This window comes from Varanus komodoensis, unplaced genomic scaffold (assembly GCF_004798865.1).
Source record: "Varanus komodoensis strain SLA01 unplaced genomic scaffold, ASM479886v1 scaffold1, whole genome shotgun sequence".
Lineage (NCBI taxonomy): Eukaryota > Metazoa > Chordata > Lepidosauria > Squamata > Varanidae > Varanus > Varanus komodoensis.
In genome coordinates, this window is record NW_025335268.1 from 130,316,974 (window position 1) to 130,331,793 (window position 14,820).

The following is a 14,820-nucleotide window of genomic DNA, read 5'->3' on the forward strand; positions in this document are numbered from 1 at the left end:
ATAGGGGTTCAGACTTGGTTAGGAGTTATATGCATAGGATCTGCATGTAGTTAGGTGCTAACTAGACTAGGCAGGAGACGTGTGGCTATTTCAAATACAAATATTCACTCAGTTAAGATAAATTAGAAGCCAGTGCGTACTATGGTTACTGTATGTGTGGCAAAATAAACACTTCATCTGTGGCAGTGACTGACCACATACTGGATAAACTCTGTTTTTTCCCCCCTAAAGTAGGAGGAATAACAAACAAGTGTGAAGCATCCTGAGAATTCATTCTTTTGAATTTATTTCATGTTGCACTTATTTTTAAATAGGGGATATAAATATATTGTTGCAAAATTTAGGCTTAAATTGAAGAAAGTAGGGAAAAGCACTAGGCCACTCAGGTATAACCTAATTCATATTCCTGATGAATGTACAGTAGAGGTGACAAATAGATTTAAGGAATTAGATCTGATAGAGTGCCTGAAGAACTATGGATAGAAGTTTGCAACATTGTACAAGAGGTAGCAACTAAAACCATTCCAAAGGAAAAAAAATGCAAGAAAGCAAAATGGCTGTCTGAGGAAGCTTTACAAATAGCTGAGAAAAGAAGGGAAGTGAAAGAAAAGGCAGAAAGAGAAAGATACACCCAATTGAATGCAGAATTCCAGAGAATAGCTAGAAGAGATAAGACTGCCTTCTTAAATGAACAGTGCAAAGAAATAGAAGAAAATAATAGACTAGGGAAGACTAGAGATCTCTTCAAGAAAATTGGAGATATGAAGAAAAGTTTCATGCAAAGATGGGCATGATAAAGGGCCATAATGGCAGGGACCTAACAGAGGCAGAAGAGATTAAGAAGAGGTGGCAAGAATACACAGAAGAACTATACAAGAAAGAGCTCTCTGATAACCACGATGGGGTTGCGATGGGTCAGACGTGACTTGGCAACTAACAACAACAGACCATAGTAAGGTAAAATGCTTACCATTTTGATGTGTATTAATATTACAATTATCATTACCTAAACTTTAGATTATAAAGGTTACCTAAACAATTACCTTCATCCATATGAATTTGTCTGGATTTTAATATCTTCTCAGGCTCTGTGTGTGTATGTGGTTTTTTTTTTCCAGCCATACCTTTGGTGAGCATTATAGTGAGGACCTTTTCTTAATGGCACCAACACAGTGGAGTTTCTTCCTGCGGTAATCAGCTCAAGTCTCTTCACTGGGCACTTTTAAGTATGGTTTGAAAATACTTTCACAGGGGAATGCATTAGTTTCTGTGAATGCTAATTTGCTTGTTCTGTTTTAAACTGTAGTTTCTATCTTTTTTAGTGTTAACATTTTTATTTTAGTGCTAACTTCCTTTTTTAATTGTAGATCCATTATTTGTAAACTGCTATTAATCCCACCCTCCAACAGCTTATAGATATATAGAAAAGTAAACATTAGGATTAAGTTCTATCCAGAGTGATTGCTCCATGACTATATTATGTGGGTATGCACACAGAGATGATGTCAGCAAGGCACCCTTTTGTCTGCAACAATCCCTACCACCCTAAGCAAAAAAGCAGCAGGCATTTCTGGAGAAGGCATTCCACAGATATGACACCACCACAAGAAAGATCCTTTCTTTGCAGCCAGTCACCTTGCCTCATTTAGTGGGTCATCTGAAGACGGGTGTAAGATGGTGACCTTATGGTCCACATACAGAAATATGAGCAAAGGCCCTCCTTCAGGTAACCCTACCCCAGGCTGTTTAGGACTCTAAGTAAAGGATAAAGACCTTTTTGCCTGAGGTTCACATTCCAGCTTCGGAAGGGATGGGTCTCTGGGGCCACATTCCAGCTACAGGATGAAACCAAAGCAAAATGTAAATTGTATTGTTTTGGACATTTCAACTGAGCATCCAAGCCACAGCTCAATTTTGTGCATATGTCCTTAGAGTGAGCTCCACTGCAATAGCTTTCAGGTGAAGGAGTCAGCTCAGTTCTGTGCAGGTAAGTCCCAGTGGACCAGGTTTCAGGCCTGCAAAATACTGCTCAGTCCTATGCAACGTTTTGCATTCCTGTAAAGCACAGCTCAATTCTGTGAAGGATATTTAAAGTTTCAATGCCTTCTCAACTGTTTTTGGAGATAACAACCATAGAAACTTGTGACTGGACATTCTCCATCTCTGGTTTCAGTGTCAAAACTAGCAGTTTGATTTTGAGGAACTATGAAGCTTTGAAATGGACTGGCAGCCAGTGAAGATGAGTGTTGGCATAATGTGATCATACCAAATGATCAATGTTAACAGTCTAGCTGCCCTGTTCTAAACTAGCTGAAGTTTCTGAACTATCGCAAAAGCAGTCCCATGTAAACCACATTACAAAAATCCAAGTAAACACACATTGTGCAGATACAACATTTATACAATTTCTTGTTTGTGCCATCTGGAAATGTACAGTCCAAGAAAGTTTGTGATATTAATGATCTACTAAAGATTTAACCATGTTCTGAAATAATTACTAGCAAGATATCCTCATATGTTATTAGAAATGGTAAGAAAATTCTAAACAGACTGATGTTTTTCAGAGAAAGGGTATCCTTTTTCCTATCCTTTCCCCTTAATTATCCTCAGTTAGGATAGGAATGTGAGAGATTTTATCCTTCAGCCACACATTCCCCCTACTTTAATCTACCCACATGCAGTCAAACTCACTTAAAGAATCTTTGCTGGCTACATTTCCTTCTTCCCCCGCCCTCCACCTTCCTTTCCTCCTTCAATTAACACTTCAATATTCTATTGATTAAAGCAGTTACAACATAGATTAACTGATATGCAGATGATGAACATAATACATTACTCTGGATAATCAAGCATAATGACCAATAATCTGGAACATAATGAAACAAGTGCTTTGGTCCCTTCATATGAGGGAGAAACAATGCTGGAGATCTATGAGCTAGCAGCTGAATGACACCTCCAAAGGAGAAAGATTAAGGAGGCAATGTTTATTGATCAGCTGAAAACATAGTATCGGTATAAAAGATGTGATGAAAGAAGCCATGATGTTTATTACATCAGCTTGACCGGGTGTGGAATACAAGTGCTGATTGTATTGAGGTCTGCACTTACTTCTTATTGGTCCTGGTTCAATTTTTAAGTTGGACTGTAGCATATCCCTATTTATGACTGAGGCTCATGTTTTATACCAAAACATCTCATAGTATACCCCCACCCCACCCCACCCCACCCCATATTCATTTATACTTTACAGTGCACACAAACATTATGTAGAATTTTACTTTTCCCTTCTGCACAGCTTTGGCTATGAGGCAGTATAAAAATGAAAACAAAATTTGAATCTATTATTTTTTATGTTTTTTAAACAAAAACTTTTATACAAAGAATGTGCTATTGTTGACTGTTTTGCTTGCTCGTTTGATATTAATTAAATCGATAGACTTGCAAAGTTCCAAAATTTGATTCCACTCAGACCATTTTTAACTACCTGGGTAGAAGTGAGAGATGCCACAGATAATGACTGAGGAATTCAGGATTTAAGTACAGCTATGATTGGTAGCTTAAGTGTTTCTCCAACCCATGCATAGACAAGGTAACTGCAAAGGCAAGACAGACTGATTTTTAGCATTAAATAGAAACATAGAAATTACCTTTATCTCTAGGCCCTTAATCTTGGAAAGTTACAGGTACCCGCAGTGTCTTCAAATATGTAGAAACTACTCCCATATTTTATGGTGACCATGTTTCACTTCCAAACACAGAGGCACTCAACCACCTAAGTTCACTATTGCAGGGAATGGTGGACACAGCTGGATAAATGGATATACATCATTGCCTTAACCTGCTTCCTCAATTTAAGAAATCCTTAAAACTTGCAAGCATGTTACACTGTTCAATATGTGTGAACACACATTTATTGCTGCTGGTCATGCTGCTTAGGACTGGTTTTGGCTTTTATTTATTTATTTATTTTTCGATTTGTATCCTGCCTTTTTCCTACGAAGGGCTCAAGGCAGCTTACATCTCCTCCTCCATCTTATCCCCACAACAACAACCCTGTGAGGTAGGTTGGGCTGAGAGTCTGTGAGTGGCCCAAAGTCGCCCAGTTGGCTTTTCCTTGGGTTATACTTTTGTAGTACTATGGAAACTAGTAAAGCTGCTTCCACTAGAGAATATAATGGAGTAGGGGTGCTCCTTATTGCCGGATGAGGATAGGTAATCCTTTGTACAGCCACAAAAAATGTCTCCATCTGAAGGTGTCCCCGTAGACAAGGTACTATGTTATGCAGAACCAAACTAAGGGAACTGTGTTGTTATAATCCGGGATATATTTGCCCAATCTGAATGATTCATCAAGTTCTGTTTTCATTGCCAGTTGATCATCATTTATCTGGAAGCCACAGTGCTATGTTGTTTTACCCTGATTATCTCTCAAGTTCTTTTATTGTTGGAGACCATTCTAAGAATTAATCAAACACTTGGTTTCAGCTTCAAAACCATATATTTTAAAAGTTCCAAACATAACTACATTAAGCACATTCTCAAAATATAGTTGATTTACCACTATTTATAACAATGCAGCACTTTGAAAAAAACCGATCATTTTATTTTTGTTTTAAGTTCATTTTCTCACTTTTATTTTTAATTTTCTTTGGAAATTGCTGGAGAGCTTTTGACCACCAAAATTGCATGCACATAGTGGCATTTTTTAGAAATGAACATTTTTGCACAACCTGAACATCAGGCATATATTACATTTTTCTTCTTCATGTCCTTTGGCTTGTGCTATACATCTCAGGCTTTGCATTTAGTTTAGAAGTTGGAAGCTTTGTTTGCATCTTTACAGAGAGAACACCTTGGGGATGCAAGAAGGAATTACAACAGAAAACTACCAACAAGAGCAATATGCATCATTCACATTTTTATATAAAAATTACTTCACATTTACAAAATTAAAAAGACATTTTCCTAAGTTTACTAGTCAGACAGGTCTGCCTGAGAGGTAGATCTTTTCATCTGTGAGATAATGTAAGAAAAAAAACATTTAGTATTTGAAGAATTAAAAAAACTATGAGAAGGATAAGATAATAAATCAAATGCTGCCCTTGAGCTTTGTCCTCTGAATTCAGAGGACAACTTAGAGTCCTTAAGCCAAAATTACATATGAGAAGAAGCTCAGAAGTGGGGTATAATCAAAATATTTTTAATATGGTATTTAGGACAATTTATCCTTGTTCTATCCCATACAGAATATATATGGGACCAACAATCAGGTTCTGGAAAATTGGTCCCTTCAGAAGCTTTGTTTATTTCTGAAAGTGAACCTAAGCTGAACCTTTTGTAAATGTTTAGTTATCAAGAGTAGGAATGCTACAGCACCAAAACACTGTGAAAATAGCTATTCTCTTGAGACTTCTAAACACAAGGACTAGTCAAAAGATCATTACAGTAAATGAAAGTATCCTCTTTGGCTTCAGTGAACATTTAGTCCAACCGTATGTCAAACACAAATATTTTTTGGATTTCAAGGGCTGTTATAGGATGTCTCTGTGTAGGCAGTTCTTATGGAAAGTAATATTTCACCTCCCTGCCCTACAAAAAATGGGAAGGGGAAGGCAGCACTACCCTGAGGCAGTGGTTTGATGATGCTCAGTACCACAGCAAATACAGATTTCTTGTTCCAAGAAATGATTGATGGTCACCAAATATTTTAGTACATTTAGTCAACAAAAACAAGTAGTTTTGTATTTTAGTGAGAAAAGCAGTAGAAGAGCTAGGCAGCATCCTTAGAGGTGTGTTTAATTTTAGTATGAAGTCTATAAAGTCAGTGCACACTTTAAAAAATGTCATTCCTCTGCAAACCTGAATTGTGCACCTCAGGAGAGTTATAGCTGATGATCCGTCAATTATTATTTGCATTTCCTTTTGTTTTTCCTGATGCCGGAGAGTTTCTAGAGATGCATCTGTATTATGTATACAGTCATGGGTAGTGTGGCATGAAATGGGGATATGGAGAAGTAGTGATAGTCCTGCTACTCATCTGCTTCTTCTAGATTGACAAAAGGTATTCCCTGAGTTCTTCCTTCTATTACCCCTGCTAACTGTTTCAAACATCAGTTGCTTTGACCAGGAAAGAATGGAAGGGGAAGACTTGGGTAAGAGTGACAATATGGCCTCTGTGCTGCAAAATGGTCCCTTGCCATTCATATGCAGGAATCCTTCTTCATAAATGAATGTTGCGGTCAAGAAGTTTGTCATCACATGAATGTTCTTTAAGAGCTCACAGTGCTGTCTGTGTTTCTGAATGAAAAATGCTTCCAAACATTTCCTAGGAGAAAGGGAGGATCTGGGTTAGTACTAATGCCAAGGACACTAGTAACAGGTCACTAATGCACTAAGACACATGTGAGAATTCATAGCCAAAGATTCTCTACAGGAAAGTTTTTGTCCACTGATGTACAGAGGCTTATTCCATTATCTTTACAGAGGAAAGACATCCTTTACATGAGATTTTTTCCTGAGACTAAGATTACTCCACCTTTCTGTATGAAGCACAAGTTGGCACTATGGTAAAGCTGCAGGATAGTGGATTTTTGTCTTTTCACAAGGCATTTCTTCAGTTTTGTTGTGACTTAATACCAGATTTTCCTTGTGCTAAAAAAACAGTGAAAATGGCTGGAAAGCTCAGGAGAAGGCCCGAAGGACAATATCATCATGAAAAGGCCCTGCAAACTTCTGTGAGTGAGGAGTTGTGAGTGCACAATAAGCATCTTATATAGAGAAGCACTATGTCAGCCATATTTAATTTGGCCATGACTATCTTAGCCTGCATCCAATCAGACTTACTTAATCTCTGATGATCTACAGTGCCTGTGGGCTCCACATTGCATATGCAACCCCCACTCAGAGGCTATAGTGTTGTGTGAACCCGGGAAACATAGGTTATGTGAAGGTTAAACAACCTTTGCATAACTCTGAAACAGAGAATGAGTTATGTGAGAGTTGGTCAACCCATTCATAACCCATGATTTCTCGGTTTGCATGGCATGACAACCCCTGATCCTCACCCGTTTTCCTCCTCCTCTTGCAGTTCTCACCAAAGAATATTCCCCTCCTTTCCCCTCCAAGGGAAAACCTGTTTTGACAACTGTCACTTGAAAGAGGGAGGGGTTGAGTGGGAAATGGGTGATTTTGGACTGTATATATCCCAGTTAAAATCTTCCAGTTCCTACTCAGAACCCCATTTTTTTTTAATGAGACCAAGAGCTTTCAAAATTGATTGTCAAAATTCCTTTCACCAGTTAAAATGGAATGGGTGGTGATAGTAATTCATTGTTATACTTTCCTGAATATGGAAAAGTTCAGGATAAAGGGCAAAATGTGTGCCCTTATGGCAGCTAAAAGAGGGGCTGGGAACATGAGACTTGCTGAGATGGGATCTAAACCCCCACCCCATACACCCTCCTCAGCAAAAGATTCCTCACACATTTTGGTTTCTGTCAAGAGGATGGTGTTGGTCCAAATCCAGGAACAGAAACTCAATGAGTTGGGTGTTGCCTGAAAGCAGGAGAGCAAATTCATCATGGGCCAGTTTAAAAGTGCCACCGTTTCTGAGGGAAGCATGTTTTAAAAAGCTGCTGCTCCTCTCCTGGCTACCAGTCTTGGTTCCTGAAGTCAGCCTAGTAACACATTGTGTTTTCACAGCCAACACCTTCCGTCCTTCAGCAGTTTCTACCCCCACTTCACAAGTGGTATTTTAGTGCTTCACTCATTGCCAGTGCAATGTTTCCCCAGGGGTTGTTCCAAGAAGAAAATCTTATATTACTGAGAAAAGGAAGTTTTCCCAACTATTCCACTCATCCTATTGTACAGCCCCCAATTTTTCACTTACTGTCTGTGTTTTCTTGTAACTTACCTCTTCCAAGTTTTGGAATTCAGCACTGCTGTCTTCCAGAGATTCATCAGAGATGGAGACTTCTATCTGACTTGACCTCTGTATTGAAAACACAAAGCATGCAGTTTGTCAGTCAGTCATTTGATTAAAGCCAAAGGTCAGCACAAGAGTATTCAATTACAATACAAAATATCAACAAAGTGACATATCAATTTACATGTATTTATGATAAGATGCAGCAATTCGCACTGCATATATCTTGTTAATTTACTCAGCAGCTACTAAAAGCCTTGTGTCAGGGTAAGATACAAATGCATCCAGTTGGAAAACATCTATGAAGACAGTTTACAAAGGTCAAGGAGCTGGAGTAAATCTACTCTCCAATGGAATGAGAATTTGAAACCTGAATGTTATTGTAGGATACAATAGTTTCTGGAGGCGCCTTGACATGTTAATAGACATACTTTATTACACTGTTCTGGCAAAACCTTTATTCTTCAAACCCCATGAAAACTATTTGGATTGTGTGAGCAACAATAGTTAGGAAATATTTTGTACACATCTATATTAATGAGTAACATGAACAGACAGGCTCAAGTGCTCATCATGCATGTATTTTGGAATAATATCATATTCAAGTACTAAACATTTTTCAAGAATAGTCCTAAGAGACTGAGACTGTGAACACTTTCATATCAATATTGTTTGAATGATGCTTCAAGTTCTTAAAAGTTTTGGTAGGTTTAATAGCAAGAAGATTTAGGAAAGTAAGATTTTTTTAATGTTGGTCACAAGTATTATTTGCTGAGGGAGGGCTTGGAATACCAATTATTTAAATTTCTTTAAAAATGTACAAAATATTTTCAAGATATTGTAAACACAAATATTGTATGTATGTTGCTGTCTAGGCTTCTTTAAAGTGTGTTAATTTCTGTCTCCTGCTAAGACTCAAGATTTAGACCCACCCTCACCATGAAACAAGGACTTAGTCCTTTGCCCCACATCCAGATGATAATCAGATGGCTTCACCTTCAGTAAATCTCTTAGGAGCAAATATATTTGTTATGCAGCAAAGATAAGGCGTTCCATCATGTCAGTTGAAGGCTGGGTTGAAAATCCTTTATCAAGTGGGGTAATGCAAATAATGAAACCAGGAACCATGACCTCAGTAGCTGGTGAATTTTGCAGACGTCTGCCTGTCCAAGCTGTTCAGCAACAGCGTATGCAGACATGCCATACCCAGCCAGGCTAGTAGCCACTGATGGCTGCCCCCTCCATGAATAGGTTCAATTACTTTTTAAAGCCATCCAAATTGTTGGCCATCACCATTTCCCATGGCAGTGAATTCCACAGTTTAATATATATTGTGAGAAGAAATATTTCCTTTTATTTGTCCTAAACGTCACATCAATCAGCCTCATGGAATGACCTCAGGTTCTAGTATTATGGGAGAGAGACAGAAATGTCTCCTTCTCCACTTTCTCTACACATACTTAATTTTAAACATCTCTGTCATATCTCACCTTTTTTCTAAGCTAAGTAGTTCCAGTTGTTGTAGTTCCTCACTGGGGAGTTGCTTTAGTGCTTGATTATTTTAGCTGCCCCTCTCAGCACTTTTTCCAACTCATTGATGCCCTTTTTAAGGTAAGGCAGCCAGGCAGCAATATTCTAAGTGTAGGCACACCAAGGATTTGTATAAGAGGAGTACAATCTTTATAGAATGAAATTGGCAATTCTGTTCCTATTTATGCCTAACATGGAGCTTGCACTTTTCACAGCAGCTGCACTAGGATGACATTTTCATCTAGCTGTCTATCCTGCCCCCTAAGATCCTTTTCTTGGTCAGTCACTAATGGCTCAGTTCCTATCAGTGTATTCTTGAAGTTGGGATTTTTTTTTGTACCACAATATGCGTTACTTTGCACTTACTTACACTGAAGATCATTTGTCAGTTTGATGCTCATTCTCCCAGCTTGGAGAGATCCCTTTGGAGCTCTGCAGTTTGGTTAACTACCTAAATAGTCTGGGGTCATCAGCAAACTTCACCGCATCACTGCTCACTTCTAAGTTCAGATAATTTATAAATAGCTTAAAAAGCATTGTTCCTAATACAGATCCCTGTGGGACCCCACTGGTTATAGCCTTCTACTTGGAGAAATTATTATTTATTCCCACCCTCTGACTTCTGTTCTTTAACCAGTTAGTAAGAGGACCCCTTTTTATTCCTTTAGTGCTATGTTTTGCTCAGAATCGTTTGGTGAAGGACTTTGTCAAAAGCCTTTTGGAAATCAGAGTAAACAATGTTTGAAAATATATTTCCCACTGTTTTGTTGTATGCAGAGCAAAGGTTTGCTTTGATACACACATACATAGTCATCACTTGATAATGGCAATATTAAGTGGTGACTTGCGGGTATGAATGAACCACCTCAGATCAAAGACACAGACACATGTTAACTCACCCCAAATACAGTGCTTTCAGTACCACTTCATACATCTGTCTCTGAGTGAAGTGCCTTCAATATGCTGATGACACCCAGCTCTATTTCCCCTCTTAATAAGGTTCAGGTGAAATAGTATACATGTAGAGTCAGTAATAGCCTAGGTGAGGGCTACTAAATTGACAATCATATCAGAAAAGGGTTCTGTTGACAGTTTGTTGGACCTGGGAGGTCTACTGGCTTTCTCTATAAGGCCTAGCATTATAAATCCCTAATCTGCATTTAGTGCTCTTTCTCAGCATTTTGATAGGAATTCTACAGATATGAATATATAATAATGAAGTTCCTCCTGTGAAGGCTTCCAGAGAGATAGAAATATGAAAGCAAAATGACCTGTGCAATGGATTGTCTCGCCAGGCAGCATTCCAGTGATATGAACTGCATGAATATAGATTGCTGTTTACCTACAGAGAAGCACGCTCACCTGAGATATGGAACACTTTACCACATTATCATAAGATAGCTTGCAGATTTCTTATGATTAAGCAATAACATGCCACTTATTTTAAACATACGTCACACTGTTGCCTAGTTTTGCTTTCTGCTTCTTATCCACCACATATAGTACATATTTACATACAACTATTCAAGGTGTTGGTTATGACCTATAAAGCCCTAAACGGCTTGGGTCCTGGTTACCTGAAGGAGAGCTTACATCCATATATGCCCGACCGCCCCTTGAGATCTGCGGGAGAGGCCCTTCTCCGGGAGCCCTCCGTGAAAGAAATTAGGAGGGTGGGTACTCGGAGGAGGGCTTTCTATGCGGTGGCGCCCAATCTATGGAATGCGCTCCCCAGAGAGGTCCGCTTGGCGCCGTCGTTATTTGTTTTTTGGCGCCAGGTGAAGACCTTTTTATTTAAACGTCATTTTAATTGTTAACAATATTTGCTTATTTATCTGGCCAGAGCGACTTCTTTTATATTTATTTTATATTGTTAATTTTAATTTTATATTGTTATTTTTGTATTTTATTGTATTTTATTGTGTTGTAAGCAGCCCTGAGGCTTCGGCAAGGGGCGGCATAGAAATGTTCTAATAAATAAACAAACAAACAAACTATTCATACTGAATTATTTTAAATAGGCTTTCCCATTCTATTTAACCTGGGCTAAACCATAAGCACCCATATGTTTCATTGTCATCTGTAGTACAGTTAGATCCAACAGATTTTCAGGAAAGGTCGACCATTATGTTCTCTCATGACAGTGGCAAAACTAGGGCTACAGAGTGTACAGGTAAAATGGCAGAACACAACCATGCTGCTAAAATGGCAGTAGAATAGCACAATGGATTGAGAGTGCTGCCATAAAAACCATCCCTTCATCCCTTTTCATACACTTTGAAATCTTGTCTTTACATGCATTTTGTTTGTTGTTGTTAGTCGTGAAGTCGTGTCCAACCCATCTCCATCGCAACCCCATGGACAACATTCCTCCAGGCCCTCCTGTCCTCCACCATCCCCTGGAGTCCACTTAAGCTCACAACAACTGCTTCAGTGACTCCATCTAGCCACCTCATCCTCTGCCGTCCCCTTCTTCTTTTGCCATCTATTGTTCCCAGCATTAGGCTCTTCTCCAGGGAGTCCTTCCTTCTCATTAGGTGGCCAAAGTATTTGAGTTCCATCTTCAGAATCTGGCCTTCTAAAGAGCAGTCAGGGTTGATCTCCTCTAGGACTAACCAGTTGGATCGCCTTGCGGTCCAAGGGACTCGTAGGAGTCTCCTCCAGCACCACAATTCAAAGGCCTCAATCCTTTTGCGCTCAGCCTTCCTTATGGTCCAGCTTTCACAGCCATACATTGCAACTGGGAAAACCATAGCCTTGACTATATGCATTTTTGTTGGCAGGGTGATGTCTCTGTTTTTTAGCATGCTGTCTAGATTTCATGTTTCAATTTTGTTTCCTGTCACTTTGTTTTTGTGTATGCTAACAAACAAACTACTCGCTACAGGCCCAGTGGTGGGCAGTTGGCAGCCTGCTTCCTGCTCTTTCACATCACCACCCAGGCTTAAACAAGCCACAGGAGCTTGTTTAAGCTACAGGAGCAATTTGAATGTCTGAAAGTAATATGAAATACCCTGAAATGCACATACATTCAGCTGCACATCCTGGGTAAGACAATGTATCATTATACCTGCTGTAAACCTGGATAGCGGGTGGATCTGTTGCCATTCATCGTTGCAAACAAAACAGCATCATGGATGGTCATGAAGAGATGACTAGGTTCCAGGCCTCCTTCTTCAAAGACTCCGCCTGTGCGTATGTCATCATATACTTGGGCTAATGAAGGGGACAAAGATAAAATGACTAAAAGCAGCAGTTGTATGCTGGAAAGGTTTTTTGTTTTTGTATCAGGGCATTTCATTTCCATTAGATTTGTGGTAGGAAGAAAACTGCCCTATGCAGTGAGAATAATATTGCCTGTTGCAGAAAGTCTATGCAGAACAACGTTCAGAGGGCTCCCAGCCATTAACAGAGGTTCTCAGAGGCAGCAGAGCTAGGAGACAGCCTTGCTGTAGCTGTTTGAGTCTGAAGCTCAAAGTTTGATGGATTGAACAGGAGGACTGAATGAATTGCCCTGCCCCTAACTGGAAAACAAGTTTTGTCAGGAAACTCACTTGGTTCATGTGCTGCAGGATTGTTTCTGAGAGCAGAAGTGATATGGATGGAGTGGGTTCTCATGACATGACAGCCAATTGTGGATGGTTGGGTCATGTGAACCCAAGCCAGTTTCTGCAGAGTCCTCAAACAAGCCGCCCTGATAATGGCTTACTGAATGGTGTTTTGTATCTACAATACCAGATTGGGTTGGCATGATGTGCAAACTTATCCGGTATAACTAACTCCTAAGACGTGGTGATTCATAATGTTTTGTATGTTGCTCACACCTCCAGCAGATAAAGGGAATCATGAAGTTCCCTGAATCAATTTCAGGTATGTTATAAAAATGTGATCGATTTTAGAAAGCAACAATTAAAACAAATTAAGTTTTAAAAGCAATTTGTATCCACTGTAATCATAACATTCCATTTATGGAAATATCATAATTCTTAAATAGCTGTGGGATAAATGGCTGTTTCTGGGTAGTTCATGGGGTGAGATACCCTTCTTCCATTGAAAGCAAAAGGCAGAAACCCCACATGATTCCTCTTAAAGATGGATGAAATGAGTCACTAAATATTTACAATTCTTTATCCCCAAACAGCCTTTCATTCTTCATGTTTCTAGCTAACTTCCATATGATTGGTTTTAATTTGCTTTCAATTTAATTTGCATATTTGCTTTCAATTTAATTTGCCACTGGATCTTAAAAAATGCAGCCAAAGAAAACACATACACACACCAGCTCCCAACCATGTAAGTCTCTTATTCTTGTTTTTTTATTTGCTTTTGTGTGATTAAAGAAGTGCCTATACCTTTGCTGGTACTTCTTCCAGCCACCAACAGGTTTTGTTATGAATCACCATGCATTGGGAACTCTTTAGCTGATGGAAACAGCCAGAATAGAATGGTGTGTTTGCACCAGGGAACAGATACAAATCCAAGCCAATTTGAATATTAAACACTGGCATATTAACAGAAACTGCCTGCAAAAAACAGTTTTATTTCTGTGAATCTTTCCCTGATCTTTTTACTGCAAAGCAGCATCAGGAAACTGTGGTCATGGTTGCTTCTAGATTAGGCTTTTAACATGCAATCACACTGTCTTCTTTCCACAATTATTTTTCAGGGGCTGGGGCTGGGTGTCAAAACAATGCCATAAACCAATTCAAGCCTTCTGTGTTTTTCCACAGGTGCTACCATCTTTTTCCTTACTGCTGCAAATTCATTAAGGATGGAAAGAACAGAACAGAAGCACAATCTCTGCAGGTGTGGATAGGAAAATGTGTGGTGGAAGCACGACAGGAGGAGCTGTCCCTGGGGAAGGTTAATGACAAATTGGTGATGTTCTTCCTTTCTCTATTGCTAACTGTATGTTTCCAGTTCAGATCCATTCTGTGTCCTGCACTACAAGTTCAATGCAAATAGCAAGCCAACTGGATTGTCTGAGTAGATCCTATCATGAAACTGTTTAAACTAGCATTCTCAGGTAAAATGAATAGGAATTACAGTCTGATCCTTAACCACGTTTACTCAGAAATCAGTTTAGTTACAATCCCTTTATCATCTAGAGCACACACTTTTAAAAAAAGGCAACAACTTTAAAACATTAAAGCACACACACAGAACAGGATGCTAAAATTGCTCTGAGAAGCCATTCCTGTCTTCAAAATGACAGAAGGGTTGCATACAGCAATCATGAGAGGCGGGAAAAGGGAAGAAGCGAAGACAGCAATATAATGCTGGCTTTAGATTTATTTGCAGAACTCAAAGATCTACAAAACACCATGCTTAGAATAAAATAAAGTTGAGCACACAAATGTGTTTTG

The 14,820-nt window shown here is 39.0% G+C and overlaps 1 protein-coding gene across 1 annotated transcript in view; it reads right to left on the reverse strand.

Annotated features, from left to right (window-relative positions):
• Positions 1-6,277: 6,277 nt before the first annotated feature.
• SLC26A9 (solute carrier family 26 member 9) overlaps positions 6,278-14,820 on the reverse strand; it is a 42,989-nt gene continuing 34,446 nt past the window's right edge. The window contains exons 18-20 of the mRNA XM_044451420.1: positions 12,525-12,670; positions 7,913-7,990; positions 6,278-6,325 (exon numbers count right to left, since the gene is read on the reverse strand). Of these exons, the coding sequence (XP_044307355.1) occupies positions 6,278-6,325; positions 7,913-7,990; positions 12,525-12,670 (272 nt within the window). The remainder of the gene's footprint in view (positions 6,326-7,912; positions 7,991-12,524; positions 12,671-14,820) is intronic.